General features: G+C 37.5%; 2 protein-coding genes across 10 annotated transcripts in view; one reads left to right on the top strand and one right to left on the bottom strand.

The window, feature by feature from the left end:
* GPR119 (G protein-coupled receptor 119) overlaps nucleotides 1-268 on the top strand; it is a 1,040-nt gene extending 772 nt beyond the window's left edge. The window contains exon 2 of the mRNA XM_006769886.1: nucleotides 5-268. Within this exon, the coding sequence (XP_006769949.1) occupies nucleotides 5-268 (264 nt within the window). The remainder of the gene's footprint in view (nucleotides 1-4) is intronic.
* Nucleotides 269-10,663: 10,395 nt separating this feature from the next.
* Nucleotides 10,664-21,374, bottom strand: part of SLC25A14 (solute carrier family 25 (mitochondrial carrier, brain), member 14) — a 30,380-nt gene continuing 19,669 nt past the window's right edge. For all 9 annotated transcript variants that reach the window (XM_006769871.2, XM_006769873.2, XM_006769874.2 and 6 more), the window contains 4 exons: nucleotides 20,619-20,743; nucleotides 19,763-19,898; nucleotides 12,083-12,163; nucleotides 10,664-11,117 (listed from right to left, as the gene is read on the bottom strand). In XM_006769871.2, coding sequence (XP_006769934.2) covers nucleotides 11,076-11,117; nucleotides 12,083-12,163; nucleotides 19,763-19,898; nucleotides 20,619-20,743 — 384 coding nt within the window. In that variant the 3' untranslated portion in view covers nucleotides 10,664-11,075. The remainder of the gene's footprint in view (nucleotides 11,118-12,082; nucleotides 12,164-19,762; nucleotides 19,899-20,618; nucleotides 20,744-21,374) is intronic.

The following is a 21,374-nucleotide window of genomic DNA, read 5'->3' as shown; positions in this document are numbered from 1 at the left end:
GCAGGTGGCCTGCCAAGAGTGCCACCTCTATTTAGTACTGGAACGGTACCTGTGGCTGCTTGGTGTGGGCAACTCCCTGCTCAACCCACTCATCTATGCCTATTGGCAGAAGGAGGTGCGGCAGCAGCTCTACCAGATGGCCCTGGGAATGAAGAAAGGGCTCGCTTCATTCTTCCTCCTTTTCTTGGCCAGGGATGGTGGCCCAGACGTGTCGAGGGAAAGTTCCTGTCACATTGCCACTATTTCTCACCCACAGCTTGATGGCTAAGACGGTAAGGTGAAAGAAGTTTCAAAATGCCCTTTCCCTCCTCTCTCTGGGTCCCAACCAGGAGATCAGATGGAACTAGGGGAATGAAAGCACTTATTTCAGGCAATTGATCATGACCCCATAACCCCTCACCCCAGACTAAGAGGTAACTGAGACAGGTTGCTGACTTTCTTCTATAATTAATGTCCCCATTTGCAAATCTCCATTTCTGTGTCCTTCTCTTGCAATAAGTCTGTTTCTCCTGTATAGGTGTACTTACTTAAAGCAATAAATGTTCTATTGTGCCCAGCTGGTATTGCTCAGTGGTTCAGCATCAACTCATGAGCCAGGAGGTCACGGTTCGATTCCCCGTCAGGGCAGATGCCTGGGTTGTGGGCTCGATGTAGGGTGTGTGCAAGAGGCAGCCAATCAATGTTTCTCTCTCATCATTGATATTTCTATCTCTCTCTCCCTCTCCCTTCCTCTCTCTAAAATCAATAAAACTATATATTTTTAAAAAGAAATGTACTACTGTAAAGATGCTTAAAAGTCAAACCCTATTTTTAATATACCAGAACAACACTGTCCAATAGAAATATAATGCAAGCCACATATATAGTTTGTTTTCCACATACATAGTTTTAAATGTTCTATTAGTTACATTAAACAGGTTTAAAAAATAAGAAATAGGTGAAATTCATGTTTTATTTAATCCAATACAGCCAAAACATTATTTCAATGTAATCAATATTTTAAAAAACTATTGCATTATTTTTTCCACACTAGATCTTTGAAGTTTGGTGTGCATTTTACCTTTACAGAACATCTCAATCCAAACTAGCAATATTTCAAATGCTCAATAGCCACATGTGGCTAGTGGCTACCGTATTGGACAGCACAGCACTAGAAAAAATGAGGTCTGTTCTTTTTTTGTTTGTTTGAAATTCTATTCTTTCTAACTTTACTATAGTGATTGCTTTGGTAAAGTGAGGAGTCCTGTCCCCCGATATAAATCAGACATTTTAACTAGTGAGTTTGCACAAAATGTAGGAACCTGTATTAGATTCTAAAACGTGTCTTTTCCCACACATCATGGTGTTCAAGACAGTATTTCTCGGGGAAATAGCCTACTTGTGATTATTTCTATTAACTCTCCCAATCTACCACCTTTCGAACTCTGTGGTGTCCCTTTCCCTCAGTTGGCCGCTTACTTAATTTGTAGCTACTTGGCTGATGACAATGATGAACCACAAATTCTGAGACACAGAAATGGGAGGAAAAGGGAAAGGGGGTCAGTATCAAGAAAGGCACTACCAAACTCTTTACACTAGACCCACTTTGCTCTCTAGACTTTGAATTTCTTCCATTTACTCCCAAACTTTCATTTTCCTAAGAAACTCAGTCGCATAAAAGGATGTCTCCACAATGGCTCAGGAGACCAGCTGGGGAGCAGGTGCCTCTTTCTGCTTTCTGTGGGTACAGAAAATGACTGTTGGAATCTGGGAATTATGCACAGGTTCCCTCTCGGCAACCCTAGCAGCAAAAATTCAATAACAGAGTGGGGAAGAAACCCGGGAACTACACTCAGTCTTCCTGAGCCTCCATGTAACCCTCTCCTCAATCTCCTGGTCTCCACAGTGGATTCCTAGAAAGTTTGTCACTTAAGGCCCTAAACTAGATTATCTCCCTAGAAAGCTGAATAGACAAAAGAGGGCAAGAAGAAACCTCAACAGTATGGATGAATTTGTCTGGGATTTGGTACCAGAACAGCCTTGAAAGGTTAACCTCTCTGTATCTCTAAAATGATGGCCTGAGAACTTGGATACTTTGCACTTGGCTTTTAATTCCCCTTCAGTCTTAGATGAACTCCTAACTTGCTTTTCTTAAGTTGTTCAGAGGTTAATGATCATCCCTTACAATTTCTATACTCTCAAAAATTCCTTTCTCCCTGTTTTCAACCTTTACCTTCACAAATGGCCTGTTTCTCACTAATTTATTCTAATACATAAACCCTCCTTTGGGAGATCTTTTTTCAGTTGCTTTGCTTACCACTCTGGTCCAGGGGAAGACTGTGCTTGCCTTCACCATGGTAGGTTTTATGTTCCTACAACTGAAGAACTTTTTTGGCTCTCGAGGGGGATGATGGAAGCCAACATGCAATGAAGTATTGAGCACCCAGCGAGGACCAGTTATGCCAGCAATAAGGAACACCGTTGGATTGGATTATGAGTTACTGGGAACTAGGTAAAACACAAACTAACTGAGTTTTTGGACAAAATTGAAAGCCAGCTCAAATGACTACCCTCCTTATTAGTGGTTCAAAGCTTAATTTCTTGGACTTGCTGCAAAGGACTGATCTCATCAAGGTAACACAAGGAAAGTATAATGGAAATTAGTTACAGGAGAAAGGCAGGAGCTGAAGAGAAGCTAGGTGTTTATGGTGTTATTAAGTTCCGTTTAAGAAACCCTTTATCCCTGGGAGTATGTGCAGTGGAAAAAATCACAGACTTTGAAGTCCCATAGACTAGCGTTCAAATTATGATCAGCCATTTAAGTTCTCAAAGCTGCAGTCTCCTCATTTGTAAAACTGTGGTAATAATGCCTACCTTATTTGGTCATAGTGAGAACTAACTCTGATAATGTATGTAAAAAATGCCTAGTAAACTACAGCACACTGTTAGTGCTTAGAAAATGTTCTCTCCCTCTTCCTTAAAAACCCTGAATAAAACATCCAGCTGGCCAATTTAAGGGGGCCCATCATATCTGTAGATATTATGACCTCCAGGACAAGAACAATTTTGAATATACGTAAATTCACAGTTCAGAGCTCTGAATTCCTCAATCCCTAAATAAGGTTTTTTTTTTAAAAAATGATGAGAGGTGACTCAGGTTGAAAAACACAAACAGTAAATCGAATATCTTAGCAGGATCAAGGCAGAGCAGATACAAGCAAGGCACTATAATCATCCACTTGGGCTTAAGAGTAACTGCAATGAAAAACACTGCATTTTAAAAGCCACCAAGAGCAAAGATACAGAATGCTATATGAAAGTCTAATGGCTTTCTTTGACGCAGGCCCCTTCACAGATAAGGGAATGCACTGGAGAAGAAACATTTAGATTTCATTCATGCATTCAGTGTTGTCTCTGGATGGGCGTGCAAAAAAGCCAGATTCAGTTTAGCAATTTGATCAAAATAGCCAAAAGATATTAAGACCTTATATGATGAAATGTAGGTCAATCAGTCCCATGTATAGTTTCCATGAACAGCTTATTGTGAATTTGTTATAAAAATTGTGACATGACTAAGTTTTATACTGACTTCTCAAGTAGCTAACATTATACAAAGCCTACCAGTTTCAGAGGACTACTTTCAAGAACATAAGAACACAAAGCACCCTGTGCAGGGGCATTTTGGGTGGTCTCACAAGTGTTAGAGGCAGGTTTCCCTAATCTACCCACACTCACCTGCTTGTCCACATGACCAATAAGCCCATCTCTGAGAGTTGGCCAGCCGGAGTTAGCCTTGGAATATCTTTTTCTATATGAAGACATGTACATGGTTCAAACGGGAAATGAACTCATGATTTTGATTTCATTCTCTCAGTAAATGGCCAAACTGAATATAGACCAGTGAAATCAGCAGGCATGAGAGAAATTTCAAAGACACAAATAGAACAAGAGGAAAAATGGTGTTGATAGCTGGCCAGCAAGAACAGCAACGGACCTAAAACTTGACCACAACTCCTTGGCTGCTGTCAGCCACTCATTTTGTGACTCCTTCAGTAACCCCGATGTCATCCTTCAAACCGCTGGCTGATCTGAAATCTCATTTTAATTAAAAAATATTTATTTGTTATTTCTGCAGTCACATTAACTCAATTATGGTACCTACAAGTGTCAACTGTCATTCATTCATTTATCTGTCTATTTATCTGTTTACATACCCCACAAACATTCATTATTCAGAGCTAGGTATTAAAACTGCCCCAGCTTTGCTGGGATTTGTTAGAGATATATATTGATGTACATATGATTTTCATTATTCTTCTCTGATTATAATAGCAGTTTTTGTTCATTTTAGAAAATTTTGAAAATACAGTTATCCATAATTGTATCATCCAGAAATGATCAGTTATTCTCTTTCATCTGTTCTCTTCACTTAGCTTTATATTGTGTATTTTTCTGTCATTAAGTTTTCTTCAAAAATATGACTTGTAAAGGTTGTTTTTTCAACATAAGTATATATTTTAACCTTTTCCCTATAGTTGTACATTTATGTTATTTCCAAAATTTTTCACTGTTATAATACCATAATATCCTTCTGTAATATTTGACATGTCAGTTTAATGCCTTTGGATAAATTCTCCAAAGCAATATTACTAGGTCAAGGAGCATTAAACATTTATAAGAATTCTGATTTATATTTTTGCTGGAATTTCTTGAAGTGTAATGTTTCCCTAGGATATTTGCTAACAAAAATGAAAAGTGAGTTATAAATGAACACACTACAATGATATGAATATCTAAAAAAAAAGTGCATGGCTTCCTGAAAGTATAAGCCATACTGAAGGAGATTACCTAGTTGGTATTTACAAAAGGAAACCTATTGATATGCCCTGCTGCTAGAGTTAATCTGCAAATTTAGAAATCTGAACTAATGGGACACAGTACCTAAGAACAGTCCTCACAGTACAACTAGATCATCAATATAGCATTGTATGATATCCAAGTATTGATTTCAATGTGTTTTCACTCTTAAAATTTTCTGAGGTAGTTGTTTTGTACAATACCATCAAATGCTAAGGCATTAGAATATAAAAACATGATCACATGGAGTCAGGAGACAAGTTTTGATGCAGTTAAGTCTCGAAGCCGTAGTCTCGCAGCCTTGCTGAAAAGGAAAGGTGTGCTCATCTAATGGATCACCTATGGCAGGGTAAAGTTCATGAAAGCTTAACATGCTACTACCCAACCATATGTCCACTGGATTTACAAGCTGTTGGGACCATAATCAGCCACTGAGCTCAAAGAGCCCTCTCATGAGGAGTCCTAGAAACGACCAGTGCAGCTGTTTAGGGTCTCAGAGTCTGTTTCAATGCACAAAGCAGTTCCTGTTGTTTTTCTTTTCTTTTCAAAACACCTCTATACAATGATAAATCATGTAAAACCAAAAGCCTGAGGGGGGTCTCTTATTTCTTTAGGTTTGTGATTGTGTCATATTTCCCATTTACTATAATAAATCTACATCAGTTCCAGTTCTGTCTCAATTGTGTTGACATTAGGTACTAAAAAGCTGATAAACACACTGAGATAACACACTCATTGGCCCAGTAAAATGCCACACTGTCTTACAAAACTGTTCATTGCGCTTTTATCACTCATAATATTTTTGCAGATTTGCCCACTGGGCCATTTAACAAATACTAAAATGCTTCCCACATAAAAGCAAACTGGTGTCATGTCATCTCAGAGATGGGTTAAAAAGTGAGAAAACTAAACCAGGCAATTATAGCTGAATGGCTAGAGGTTATTTCAAATGTGAAAACCAGACTCATAATCCAAAATTCCAACTACTGCTTTAAGATTACCAGGCCCCTTAGTAGTTTTACACAATGATGTGTTAAATTGTTTATCTTATTTACTAAATGAATGGGACAGACAAGTATGCACAATGAATGTTTATGAGTTAGGAACAGCCCAAAATAAAACTGAATTTTGATGCTATGACACTGAATAAAGAGAAGAAATATCCTTTAGTGAAACCTTAGGAATTGAGATTAATGCAGAGTGGTCATTCTGAGAAGATATGAAGACATTTGTTTTTAAGAAGCAATATCATTACTCTAATTTACATGTAATATTCTGATTGGTCTAGGCTAACAAAAGTGTTGTCCCTTATATGATATGCTTTAGTGAATGAAAAATTACTTATAGTCAGGTTCATAGTAGTTTAATTACTTCTCCCATAAATTTGTTTATAAGCCTAACAACACACTTCTTTGGACTGGATGAGAGACAGTGAGAAGGCTAGCCCCATGTGCACATTATTAAATTTCAAACTAGTAGCATTTGTATCAATAATTCCAAGTTCTTAAAAAAATAGTATAACACATGACAAGAACAAGTTCATCTGTGTGTGGTGGGCTAGTGATGAAGGAGGTCATTGAGAAGAAAGACCAAAAAAAGAAGAGAGGGGAAGCAGTACAAAGTGGAGAATAAGAGAAAAAAATATATATTTAGTTGCATGTCTTTAAGAAAATAATTTCAGTCCAGTATTACAGTTAAGTGTCAAAGAGTGACCAACCACAGCTATTGACCTTCTCTCTCCCAGGGTGCTATAAAGATAGGGGAATTAATGAAATCAATATTCTTTACTGCTCACCTGCCATAAACTTTAAGTAACCCTGGACGAGACTGTTCCGTACACCTCTAGCATAGTCATTACAAGTATGGGCTCATGAGCCAGACTGCCTAGGTTAGAATCCTAGTTCTGCCAATACGAAAGTATTTTACCATTCTGAACTTGTTTCGCATAAGAAAAATAAGAATAGTACCTACTTTATAGGGTGGTTGGAAGAATGTAAATTGGTTTTTTTAAAATATATTTTTATTGATTTCAGAGAAGACAGGAGAGGGAGAGAGAGATAGAAACATCAATGATGTGAGAGAATCATTGATCAGCTGCCTCCTGCACACCCAGCATGTCCCGCGATCTCCTGGTTCACAGGTCAACACTAAACCACTGAACTGGGCGATGTAAATAGAGTTTTAGAAACACAATACACTTATAACAGTATCTGACACATAATATAGCCATTTAAGTGTTGTTGTTATTATTAGTAGTATTAGTTTTCTAATGCTGTAACCTCTCAAATTAAAAAAAAAATTAAAAATTGAATGTTTTTTCATCACATAGCCTACAGACTTTGATCACTATTTTATCCCTTCAAACCTAGAGTTTCCAGATCAGAAATGTCAGTTATTTAATCTTCAGATTGCTGGTAACATGAGGAATTTGCTTATTTTAAAAAAAATCCATGTAATCATCTGGAGTTAATATGAATCAAACTGTATTTTGTTATTGAGTAGCTTCATTGAAATCCCTCACTAGCTATCCTAATCAAGCTAAACCACATACATGCTGGGCTTTTATAAATACTTGATTGAGATAATTTACATACCATGAGTGCACCTATTTAAAGCACGTAATTTAATGTTTCTTAGTATACTTACAGAGTTGTGCAACCATCACCATAATCTTAGAACATTTTCATACCAAAATGAAATTTTATACCCATTATCAATCCCTCCTCATCTCATCCCCCCGCCCCCCACAGCCATAGGCAACCACTAATTTATTTTCTATATTTATGGATTTTCCTATTCTGGGTATTTAATTTAACTGGGATCATATATGTGCCCTTTTGTGTCTAACTTCTTGCATTTATAATGTTTTCAAGGTTAGTCCACATTGTAGCATATATCAGCATTTCATATCTCTTTATGGCTGAACAATACTCTATTGCATGGATATACTACTCTTCATTTATCCATTCATCAGTTGATGGGCATCTGGGTTGCTTCTGCCTTTTCATTATTGTGAATAATGCTGCAATGATGATATGGCAATTCTATGTTTTGCTTTTGAGGAACTGTCCAACTATCTTCCAAAGGAGCCACACCATTTTACAACCTCTCCAGAAGTGTATGAGAGTTTCAATTTCTTCACCAACTCTTTATATTGTCTTTTTATATACTGGGTTTTTTACTTGGGAAAGTAATTATTTCTTTGCAAATCAGCAGTGCCTGCTTATCTTTGTGTTACCGTTTCATTCGGAGCATTTTTTAAATTAACAGATTTTATTTTTTAGAAAAGTTTTTGGTTTACAGATAAATTGAGCAGACAGTACAGAGTTGTTTTGTTTTTGAGACAAACAAGATTTCAATCAATGTCCTTAGTCCCTTTAAATATTATTTCCTTGTATTCATTGACTGAAAGAGTTCCCTTCTCAGTATACCTTCAAAAGACACTGGTGGATCTATTTCATATCTGACATGCCCCTATAAAGATATTTTTCAATCAAAAATTGCAATTCAAACATACAACAGAGAGTTATTACTTAAGGGTACTCTATGGTGAATAATCTTTGTGAAACACTAAATTCTTCATACATATAAATAATCCCCCTATAAATGCTATGTGGCAAGAGGCAGATCTTTATGTACTCTCTGAGGGACCCTTACTGCAGCCTATTTCACTATAGAAATGGGTTAATCCTGAGTGCTCAATCAAAATATTCTATCCATCAATAAGTTATGGGAGGGAGGGGGTGAGAAGGATAATATATTAATCCATGACTAAGAACAGGATAAGATACTATACCAAAAGAGCAAATCAAATTCTTTAATTTGAACTATCTGCCCATGATTTTGGCTACTATAAAGACAGCATTCCTTAAAGCTTTAGTAATTTGGCTAAAGATCTCATCAGCTTAAAACTATTTTTTCTCCAAATTTCATATTAAAAATAATTTACTCTCTTGCCCCCTTTATTCTTTATCATTCATCAGAATATTAGTCTTATTAAGACAACTTAGGCTGAGTATGTAGTCATCGCTAGTGTCCTCTGTGGTTTTCTGCCTTATTTTATGTTGGACTTCCCCAGGCTCAGTACTTGGACTTTTTCTCATCTGACACTTATGTAGATTCCTAAATTGTAACAAATTAATCACTCTGGTGAATAATTTTTATGTGGGAGAGGGAGCTATGCACATGTGGGCATAGGGAGTACATGGGAAATCTCTGTACTTTCTGCACAATTTTGATGTGCAACTAAAACATCTCTAAAAAAATAAAACCTATTAAAATTAATTTTCAAAAGGTAGTGCTTTAGACTGACAGTTAAGAAGGACTGTGGGTGGTAGAATGAGACAAAGAACTCTGATAGCAATGTGCTAGTCTCAAACCTGCCACAATCCAGCTATGTGACTTGGGACAAATTTTCTTAGTTTATCTGGATTCTTGTTTTGTTTACCAGGATGTATAGGGAAGTAGATTTCAGTATGTCTTAACCTTTTTAGGGCTGTTCCCCTCCAGGATACCCTCCACACTGGGGTTATCTTCCTAAAAACAAAAGCTGTTGCCAAAACCGGTTTGGCTCAGTGGATAGAGCATCGGCCTGTGGACTGAAGGGTCCCGGGTTCGATTCTGGTCAAGGGCATGTACCTGGGTTGCGGGCACATCCCCAGTAGGGGATGTGCAGGAGGCAGCTGATCGATGTTTCTCTCTCATCGATGTTTCTAACTCTCTATCTCTCTCCCTTCCTCTCTGTAAAAAATCAATAAAATATATTTTTTTTAAAAAAACAAAAGCTGTTATGTTAATTCCCTATTTTAAACTTTCTTTGTCTGCCCTATCCCTCCGGATAAAAGTCAAACTCTTTCTTTGGGCATATAGAGACCCTTCATAATTTGACCCTTTGGCCACACTACTCTTCCTTTCATTCTAGCCCACATTATTTTTTAACCAGTGTTTCTCAAAGTATAATGTAAGGACCAGGTTCAGTGCCTGTAACAAAAGCAAAATGCCTTTGCCCCAAGTAAGGTTAGGTTCTCAGATGATGGGAACTTACATTTTCACAAGATCGCCAGATGATTTGCCTCACGTGGTATTTGAAAACCACTGTCCTACACCTTAGCCACACTGAACTTTTCTCATTCCTCTGTCTGGAATGTCCTTCCCTGTCTCATACATATGGTAACATCTGCTTTTTAGCACAAATATAAACTCCACTATGAAGTCCTTGGCCAATCCTCTAGTTCCCTCCTCTGTGCTTCTGCAGTACTTCGTTGATCTTTCACATAGTACATAGCACCTACTGTAATTGTCTATTATAATGTGAGCTTGGAAACAGAGACCATCTTAACTCATTTTTATATTCCCAGCATCTAAGATATGAGACACATAATGTTGTTTGAACACATAATGAATGGATAAGGATGAAGAACTACAGTAAACTACTTAGTCCACAAATATTTGAGTGCCTACAATGTGCTAGGCACTATTCTAATACAAGAAAGTAGGCAGAACATTTTGCTTATGAGACAATTAGAAACCTAGACACAGAGTTCTATTTTAAGCCTCTTTTAGCATTTTATCTGTACAAACTTCTAAATTAGCTACTTGGTTTTTTATTCATGATTAGAAAAGGACCACTTGCCTAATGTTTACAAGTGAGTGGCATTATGACAATGAATGACAGTGGGAAAGCACAATGCACTTAGTCTGTGCTCATAAATATGTTGTAAGAGTCCAGACTCCATTTCATAGACACCTTCTCTTTATCAGTCTCTGGAGAATGTAACTTATAAAGAACTGGCAAAGGGGAAAATAGTAAATGAAGACAAAACCAAAGTAATTCTTCCAATAAATTCTTTAATGAGAACCGAGGTCTGTAACATACACAGCAATAACTTCCCTGGTCTATGCCTTCTGCTCTCACCCAAGTCTGAGGCTAACCAACTACATTTAACCCACATTTGAAAAGAAGGCCATTTTGAATGTCACCCATCAGTATCCATCTTCATAGAAGATACCAATCTGGTGCCAGAATCTCAATGTTAACACTTCCTCTCAGGGAAGTTAACATGGTAACACAAACAACTGAACAATTTTGAACAATCCTATCTATTGTTCTTCCATCAGGAGGCCCTTAGGAGACCAATGGTTCAGTAAACACTCACAACTTTGTCAAAATACATTTGAAGAAGGAAAAGGGAAAAAGAGTAGAAAGGTTGGCAGGGCTTGGCTCACATGTAATTCAGTCCTTAGATCTGAAGTCTCTTAAGCTGCTCATATGTGATAAAAAACTGAAGAGTAAGTCATGGAAGATCACTGGGTTAACACAGAAAGCCAAACCCAGTTTTAAAATTGTGCATTGCATTCTTAAATTAAGGTAATTAGTTTGTGCTACTCTAAGTTGCACTTGCTTAAAAGTCTTTTTAAAAACAATACCTGGCAAATCAAGCATGTACTGAATGCCCACCATGTGCCCATTATCTTCACTGGCATTTAGCAATATAAACATTAAAATTCTAACATAATTGGAGACTTCAGGGGGAAAATAACACACACACACACACACACACACACACACACACACACACACAAGAACATCAATGGTAACATATAATTCAGTTCTAGAATAATCGTTTAGAGACATTAGGTAATCAGAGCAATCCCAAGGAGGGTGAAAAATACTATCTCCCTCAACCTATAGACTCCACAAGGGCAGGAAATTACTTTTCAACCATGCAATGCTCACCACTGTACACACACCACCACCCACAGCATCCAATTCATGACTCTGCATGTAGAAGGCACTCAAACAGTTAAAGTAAGGAGATTCACCCCTGAGGAAATAGCCCTTCTTGGCCCTAGATTCCTTCACCCTATCAATGTTTCCTGTCTTGTTATTTCTCCAGCTGTTTTGGTCCTATAGTTAGGGGATAGGAAATATGGACCTCCTCAGCCTGGACTTTTCTGTGGGCATTTCCCAGCAGGGAAATAGCACCTTCCAGATTTGTCTGTTATTGTTAGTGCTTTTTTTTTTTTTTTTAAAGAGGACACTTTGCTATGCCTTTTCTAGTCCTTTCAGTTTGTATTAGACTCCAACTGAAAGTCATTTCTTAATTCCATCCTCAATGGTCACCATTAGAATGCTTAGGTTTCTCACTTGCCTAAAAGCTTCAAGGATCAAATTTTCCTTCCCATAGCCTAGAATTACCTGGGAGCTTAAAGTATTTGCTTTCATTCTCATGTTGTGAAAGGATACAATGATGTTCCAGGGTCCAAGTCGAAGCCAGTTTGGCCAAAATCCTTTATAGAGTGCAAAAAAGCCCTCGTGTTTCCACATCTGAAAGATGTAATAAAAAATAGAGTGAATTCCCCTTACTCTTTACATCTGACAATTACATGTATTTTAATATTCATCTTCCAAGTCCCTCCCCAACAACTCATGGCTCCATGAATAGTCCTTTTTTTCTAGACACACATTTGAATTCATAGATAATCTAAATAAATCTACCCATTCATTCAATAAATATTTATTGAGCACCTACCATATGCAAATGTATTCTTGATGCTGAGATAACAGTAATACTAGCAAACAAGAGAAAGAAAGTATCGCCGTCAACATTAACTGCAAAATGATCCCTGCAGAGTTTCCTATCAGAAAATGTATAAGCAAGAGAAGAAATGTATGTTTTAAAATGTGATGGACTAAGGATAAGGATAGGGTTAGGGTTAGGGTTAGGGATAAAGATAGGATTAGGGTTAGGGTTAGGGATAAAGATAGGGTTAGGGTTAAGGATAAAGATAGGGTTAGGGTTAGGGAAAAAAATAAAATACAATGTGATGGACTAAATGCATGAGGGCTATTTACCATTTGCAATAAAAAGGAATCCCCCCAAGAAAAAAAAAGAAAGTATCTGTGGTAGACAGCTTCCAAGATGGTCCCCAAAGAAAGCCACCTCCAGTTTTTCATACCCTTGTGTAGGACCACCCACACATATCAGGATTGGTCTGTGTCTCCAATAGAATAAAGCGGTGGTGAACATGTCATCTCCAATGCTTTGTTATAAAAGATGCTTTATATATAAAGCTTCTGCCTTGTTCTCTTTTAGATCATTCACTCTGGAGGAGGCCAGCTTCCATGTCATGAAAAGGCCCAACTGTGAGAAACTAAGGCCTCTTGGCAACAGCCAAAGAGGAAGAGAGGCTTCCTGCTAACAGCCACATGAATGATCTTTGAAGCAGATATCCCAGCCCCAGTCAAGCCATCAAATAACATTTCATCACTGGTTCATCACTGCAAGTTCTGTGTAATGCTAGGGCCTACCTCATATCAATGTTCTGAGGATCACATGAGGAAAACTGTGAATTCCTTTGAGTTTGGGTTTCCTGTTTCAAAGGTGGTGGTCTACACATACCAGTTTAATGGTTATTATAAATTAAAGGAAAAATGAGGTATATCAAAGGTCATAAACCAGTGGTGTATAATGAATCCAACCTATAGAAACAGTTCCTATTTAATGGACAGATTATCTCTTAAGTGACTCCTGTAACTTAGGCATTGTGTTAGACATTGGAAAAAAATGTTATTCTGCTCTTGTTGGTTTGGCTCAGTGGCTAGAGCGTCAGCCTGCCTGGGTTCAATTCCAGTCAAGGGCATGCACCTCAGTTATAGGCTCAATCCCCAGCCCTGGTTGGGGCCCATCAATGTTTCTTTCTCTCTCTCTCTCTCACTGCCTTCCTTCCACTCTCTCTAAAAATCAATGGAAGAATATACTCAGGTGAGGATTAACAACAAAAAAATGTTATTTTGCCTTTCCACTGGTGAAGTGAAACCCACCACTATACTAAAAAGTAAATATATCTGGACTAGACAATAATTTGAGAATCCAGACTTATAAATATCCCTTATCCTATGCTTGATTTCTTTAGATAAATTCCCAAAAGTGGAATTGCTATGTTGTACGGTGGTAATCATATCATAAGGTATATAAACGTCAAATCATTATACTGTACACCTGAAACTAACATAATATATTGTATGCCAACTATACTTAAACTGAAAAAAATGAGCACTCGAGATAATTATCCATACTAAGCTTTTTTTGGAGCAAACAGCAACATAAGTAGGGCGTTATTTATGAAAGCATAGTGATAATATACTTCCCCCAATGGATTATGAGCAAATGTCAAAGGTCTCAGCAAAACTGATGTTGAAAAATTGTGAAAATCAGCAAGAGTAAAGCCCAGATGCAGATGACCTAGAACCATAGATTGCTAAAATTACAAGGGACCTTAGAAATACAATCCAACCCCATCACCTCTCACCTAGAATACCACAATAAACCTCCAAACTGGTCTACAATCTCCACCTGGAAGTCAAAACAAACTTTTAAATTTTTAAACAAGACACTTTCCTGCTTAAAGCTCCCCAATGACTTCCCAGTGGAATTCATTCTAACTGCAAGTTTTCTGTGATGACATTTAGGATCCTACATAATTTAGCCCCTCCCTCTCTCCAGTTTCATTTCCTACACTTTGCCCTTCATTTACCACACTCAGGCATACCAACCTTATTTTTAACCCTTGAACATGTCCAGCTCATTCCCAACTCAGGACCTTGTACCTGTTCCTTCTTTAATGCAATACTTTTCTCTCCAATCTTCACATGGCCACCTTCTCATCATCAGACCTCTGCTCAAATGTCAACTTCTCACAGCCTTTTCCTAGCTACCCTAGCTGAACTAGTTTCCCATCATCATCATCACTGAGTCATTAGCTCATACATTCTGTTAGTTTCTTCACAGCATTTACTTCTATCTGAAATTATACTCTTTATTTATTGCCTGTCCCCCTCCAGGAAAGCATGGACTGTGCTTGTCTCATTCACCATTATATCCCCACCACCTAACACTGTCTGGCACAGTAAAGTTTCTAACAAATATCTAAGTAAATATAGGGTGCCCAAAATAATGTATACATACACTTTGAATAATTATAAAGGCTGTGTTTATTAAAAATACATTTCATTTTCAAAACAGTGTTATCAGCTGTGAACGTGTGTAAAAATTTTGGGGGGAATGCCCTGTATTTGTTGAGTGAATGGATATACAAACACAGTTAGAGTCTCTAACACTTCCATGAGCCATCTGACTCTTTAAAAAGCTCCAAAATATTGACTAACTTCTTTAGAACATTAGTATTAGGAGGCACATTTTTTGGCTTGAGGCAGTTGTATGAAAACAAACAACTTTTATAGATAAACAGAAACAACATTATGCATTCATTCAACAAATAATTTGCTGTAGATAAAATGACAAAAAAGATGCACACTGTCCTGCCTTCAAGGAATTTACAGTCTACTGGATGACAGATATTAAATGTAATTACAGAGGGGAAGGGTCTGGGGGCTGGGTGAAAAAAGGTGAAAAGATTAAGCAGAAAAAATATAAGGCATGGCAAAAGTAAGTTTACAGTTATGAGTATACAACACATAGTTTATTCTTGTATTATAGTTTATTAATAATTGTATTACTTTCCATACAAATAACTATAAACCTACTTTTCCCACCCCATATATGACACAGACACAGACAATAGAATGGTGGCAGCCAGAGGGAAAGGGGGTGGGGGAAGGTAGAAGAGGGCAAAAGGGGGATAAATGGGGATGGAAAGAGACTTTACTTTGGGTGACGAGTACATGATGTAAAAGTAAAGCCCAGATACAGATAACCTAGAACCACAGATTCAGACAATAAACACACAAATAATAAAGAGCATAATTTCAGATAGAAGAAAATGCTGTGAATAAACTAACAGAATGTATGAGATAGTGACTCAGTGATGATGATGGGAAACTAGGGCAGATAATATTTTATTGAGTTGTACACTTGAAACCTGTATGGTTTCATTAACCACTGTCACCCTAATAAATTAAATTTAAAAAGAATTAAAAAGTAAAAGTAATTTAAAAAAAATGAAATGAATGTGATATAGTCATATGCTGAGCTATTATCCAATAAAAAAATGGGCAAAGGACCTAAATAAACACTTTTTGAAAGAGGACATAAGGAAGGCCAAGAAACATATATGAAAACATGCTCACAGTCACTAATCATCTGAGAGATGCAAATCAAAACAACAATCAGGTACCACCTCACACCTGTCAGAATGGCTATCAGCAAATCAACAAAGGCAGCACAATTTATCAGAGCTAAGATTTGGAAACAGCCTAAGTGCCCATCAGCAGATGAGTGGATTAGAACTGTGGTATATCTACACATGAAATACTACACTGCAGTAAAAAAGAAGGAATTTTTACCATTTGCAACAGCATGGACACACCTGGAGAGCATTATGCTAAGTGAAATAAGCCAGTCAATGAAAGAAAAATACCACATGATCTCACTCATTTATGGAATATAATGAGCAACATTAACTGATGAACAAAAATGGATATAGAGGCAGAGCAGCATCAAACAGACTGTCAAATGACAGTGGGAAGGCTGGGGAGGATTGGTGGGTGAAGGTAAGAGATCAACCAAAGGACTTGTAAACCCTATCTAATAAAGAGGTAATAGGCAAATTGACCATCACTCCAACACACAAGATGGCTGCCCCCATGTGGACACAAGATGGCCAGCAGGGGAGGGCAGTTGTGGGTGATGAGGCCAGCAGGGGCGGGCAGTTGGGGGCAATCAGGCCAACAGGGGAGGGCAGTTGGGGGTAATTGGGCCAGCAGGGGAGCAGTTGGGCATCAATCAGGCTGGCAGGGGAGTAGTTAGGGGGTGATCAGGCTGGCAGGCAGAAGCAGTTAGAGGCAGGCAAGCAGGCAAGCGTTTGGGAACCAGCAGTCCTGGATTCCGAGAGGGATTGGACCTAAATGGGCAGTCGGACATCCCTCAAGGGGTCCCAGATTGGAGAGGGTGCAGGCTGGGCTGAGGGACACACCCCCCATGCACAAATTTAGTGCACCAGGCCTCTAGTAAAGTATAAGAATAACTAATGTATGCAAGACACTGGGAGAGGGGTGAGGGCATGTGCCAGGGGATAGGGGAGGGTGGGGTAAGGTCAATTGAAAAAAAAAGGAGACATATGTACTACTATTTGTAATACTTTAAACAATTAAAAGGAACAAAGTAAAAAAAATCAAATTTAAAAAAAGGAACAAAGTACTGATACATGCTATAACATGGATGAACCTTGAAAATGAAAGGAGCTAGTCAAAAAGGTTACATTTTCTATAATTCTATTTATATGAGATATCCAGAACAGGCAACTCTGCAGTAATAGAAAGTAGATTAGTGCTTTCTTAGAGATGGGGGAGATAAGGGGAATATGGTTTCTGAGGTTATGAAAATGTGGTGATGATGGTTGCACATATCTGTGAATATACCAAAAGGTACTTTGAATAGGTTAATTTTATGATATGTGAATTAGTCCTCAATAAAGATTTTTAAAAATATAATAAATGCTATGATAGAGAAAGTTCACTAAACTATGTACACATAACCTAGTTTAACAATCAGGGAAGGCCTTTATGAAAAAGTTACGAGATCTAAAAATGAGCAGGAGCTAGCCAAGTGAAAGGGACTTAGGATGGAGTGGGGGGGGGGCATCTAACAAAGTATATGGTTTGGAAGAAAACTTGGAAATGAAAGAAAGTCAAGTACTAGAAATTGTTCAGTATATCTGGAATGCAGAGTAAAGGTAGGAAAGATAAGACTGTGGAAGTGAAAAGAGGTCAAATCATATAGAGCCTTGGATCAATGGAAATCCACCCAATGGTTTTAAGATGGAGACGACAGTATGAGGTTTATAGTTGCTCATTTCTATGTCAGAGACGAATGCTTATTCCATTCGCCAAAGTGTTTGGGGACTCTTAGAGATAAAATAACAAGGTATGATGCTATTATATATCATAATAATATAGAGTGAAATTGTTTTTAAAGAATTTTAATAGCAAATAAGTGAATCAGTGAGTAGATATAAGTAATTAAAGGTTAGTGCCAACATGAAAATGTTTCCTTCTATACAACACAGGATAGTGGTTATAAGTACAAACTTTGGAATCAGACAGGTCCTGGTTTAAATCCCAGAGCTGACACTTATTGGGTGTGTAATCTTGGATAAATACTTAGCTACTCTGAAACTAAAATCACTTTTATAAAATGGGAAAGATAATTATCTATTCCATAACGTTGATGTGAGTTAAAGGATATATTATAGTGTGATACATAGTAAACATTCAATAAATGCTAGCTATTACTAGATTATTGTACTCCTCTTAACCAACCTTCTCTACTTATCCTCATTTCCTATGTGTTTATCTGTCTCTTACAATTAGAATTACAGCATCATGAAAGACAGGACTTTTCTGTTCACCAACCTAGAACAGTACCTGGCACATAAGACACAAACATTTTTGTATTGAATGAATGAATGAATGATTAAACACACTCCTCAATGCACAGCAATTGGGTTTTTGCAAACACTAATCTAGCAAACCTCTTCTAGAAAATATTAAAAATCCAATAGGTACTTTGCAGTCCTATACTGGATCTCTTTATTCCATTTGACATTAAATAATTACTCACCCCTTCTTGAAACTCATTACTCCCTTTGCTTCCATGATGTCTATTCTCTTCTAAGTTTCCTCATATCTTTTGAACTGTTACCTTTTTATGTCTTCCCTGAGTTCCGCATCTGCCAAGGCCTTAATAATTGGTATTTCTTTCCTTAGCCCGACTTTTCTCTCTGCATCAGTGATTGTCAAGTGGAAGGATGAGCATATGAGAAACAGCAAGGGGGGGCTTTTGTCAAACTCTACTCCCCAGAGTCTAAGTATCAGTGCCTCTGTGAATCACTATTAACGGAAGGAATTTTTTTAACACTCCAGTGTGCTGGGAAGGCAAAAATGTGAATTCCTTTACCTGCTCTCCTTGGTCTCCTCCTCCACAGTATGCAACACCTGTACACTAATGATTCCCAAGGCTCTTAGCTACACCCACGAACTCTCCTCTGAGTGAAGACTAATATATTCAAATATATCCACTGTATGTTCCTCAGGAACTTCAAACTAAGTGCTCAAAACTGTGATGTCTCCCAGAAAATTCCTGTGATGCTCTGTTAATGAATGCCACCACATGGTCACCACTAAAATAATATGTAAGGTCTCATTAGGATATTTCCAAATATATAGTAAAGCACTCAACATATGAGTTATTATTATTCATGATGCCACCATCTACAGGAAACCCATCCCAAACTTCCAAATTGGGCTAAAATTTCTTCCCACAGATCCCTGAGTTTTTCACTTACCAAGCTGTGTTATGTTTGTACACCCACAGAGAAATGCTATAATTTCTCTGTGCCTACTAAAATGTGCCTGATCTATAATAAAAAGTTGTTAAATTAAGCTGAACCACAGAGAAACTATATGGCAATATCATATTTTAGTCTCAAATTTCTTTTTTGTAGAAGTATTATCACCAGTGATTGTATCATACATAATTCATTTACGATATTTAGCTATCTACAAGAATAACATAGTGGAAATTTTCAAAGCAAAAGTGTGAACAATAGCACAATGCTGAACTGAAACTGAGTACCAGATTTTCTATCACAGGGTCTCCGTCTTTGAAATGTGCAAATGTGAGATACATTAAGTCCTTTATATTAATTGCACATGGTACTATTGATAAAAGTATCCTACAGTCACAAGCATTCAAATCAGAATAATAATATTAAGGACCACTAAGCATCAGCAGATTGCCAAGGACACAGCTTTTCTACCTGGAAATTACTCTGACAGCCTATTAAAATATACATGGTAACTCTTACGTCTTCAGAATTATATGTAGCAATTAAGAATAAGGCTTGAAAGAAGGTCTAAAACACCAAAGAAAATTAAAAATGCAATGCAAGCCCACAGTGTCCATACCTTTAAAATACCATCCAAAGTGCCCTTGTAGAGGTCCACATGTCCCACTATTGCCCTCTGGTTCATCATGCGAGTTCGAACCACATCAACTGGATTAGAAGCCAGAGCCCCAGCCAAGCCACATGTAAAACTGGAACTGAAAAATGAAAAGTTCAAGTAAATAGACTGCCCTTCTTCCACTCCCGCCCCCTAAACAGAAATGAGGGCAAACTTAAATGTACAATGAGTCAGACTCATCAGATAAAATTTGGCACTTGCCCTTTCATTATAATCTAAAAAGAAAAAAATATGTTCTAAAGAGACATTATTTAAAGTTGTCCTTTTCACTTTTCAAACTGAAACTTACATAGCTTTTTTTTTTCTTAAAGGGGGACAATTTAAAAGTATTGCAAGATTCCTAAACAGCAAGTTTCATACATCATATATTAGTTATGTAGATTTTTCAAAACACAGGATCATATGCCAAATGCATTTCAGTAGTAAAATATCATAAAAGTTTCAAGATGAAGAAAATGTAGGATGCGACTGGCAACAGTCTTCAGCCCAAAACTATGTTTTTGTTTTATAGGCCCTATACAATTTGACTTTTTCTGATTCTCATTGAGAAAAGTTTGCTTTCTGTTCTAAAATAAACCAAAGCAAATAACAGATGAACTTATTAGATATAGAGGCTGTGTATGAAAAAATGCAAACACTGACAGAAATCTGACAGGCTATTGTATTAGATACTGCCCTCAAGTACCAAAGCGCCCATAGCATCTGGGATGTAGAATAAAGGTATCAATTCTACATGAGGATTTCAGTGAGGTTTTTTGTGTGCTGGTATTATGGCATGAGCACAACCTATCATACTTACACAAAGTGAGTTAAAATTGTGTCTCCCATCACCCCGGACAATATTAAGTGCTTCTTTGTAATATCGTAGACTGGTAGCTCTACTCCCACAACGATAGCAGCCCGCTGAGCAGTTGGAACGACACCCTACAATTAGACACCAAGAAAATACACAGGTAGTGTGGCATAAGTCCAAAAGTGAACAAAATAAATTGTGAGTTAAAAAGTGACAGAAAAATCCAAGTCTGGAGTATAGACATTACTCTTTCAAATCAATGCCTACTATTGGAACAAGTCTGTGAATTACTAAAAACCATTACATTGTACACTTTAAGATGGTGAAATTAATGGTATGTGAATTATCTCAATTAAGATCTTATAAAAAATCAAATAAAGCCATGAAGCAAAAGTCAGTGGGGATGTATCACTGATTTGTGGATACTGTACCATCCTTGCATCCCTGGGATAAATCCTACTTGTTCATGGTGTATGATCTGTCTGATGTAATGCTGGATCCGATTTGCTAGAATTTTGTTGAGGATTTTGGCATCTATGTTCATGAGGGATACTGGCCTGTAATTCTCTTTCTCTGTGTTGTCTTTATCTGGTTTTGGTATTAGGGTAATGCTGGCTTCATAGAATGAGCTTAAAGTTATTTCCTTCTATCCTAAGACTCCGTTCTCTGTACAGAGGTAGGACCAGGAATCCAAGGTGGAAGGAAGTTTTAGTGCTTGTTGTGAGAGGAGCCAGGGATATAGGCAAAGGGAAACCCAAGGTT

This window comes from Myotis davidii, unplaced genomic scaffold, assembly GCF_000327345.1.
Source record: "Myotis davidii unplaced genomic scaffold, ASM32734v1 scaffold900, whole genome shotgun sequence".
Taxonomy (NCBI): Eukaryota; Metazoa; Chordata; class Mammalia; order Chiroptera; family Vespertilionidae; genus Myotis; species Myotis davidii.
This window is presented reverse-complemented; position numbering and strand designations above follow the sequence as displayed.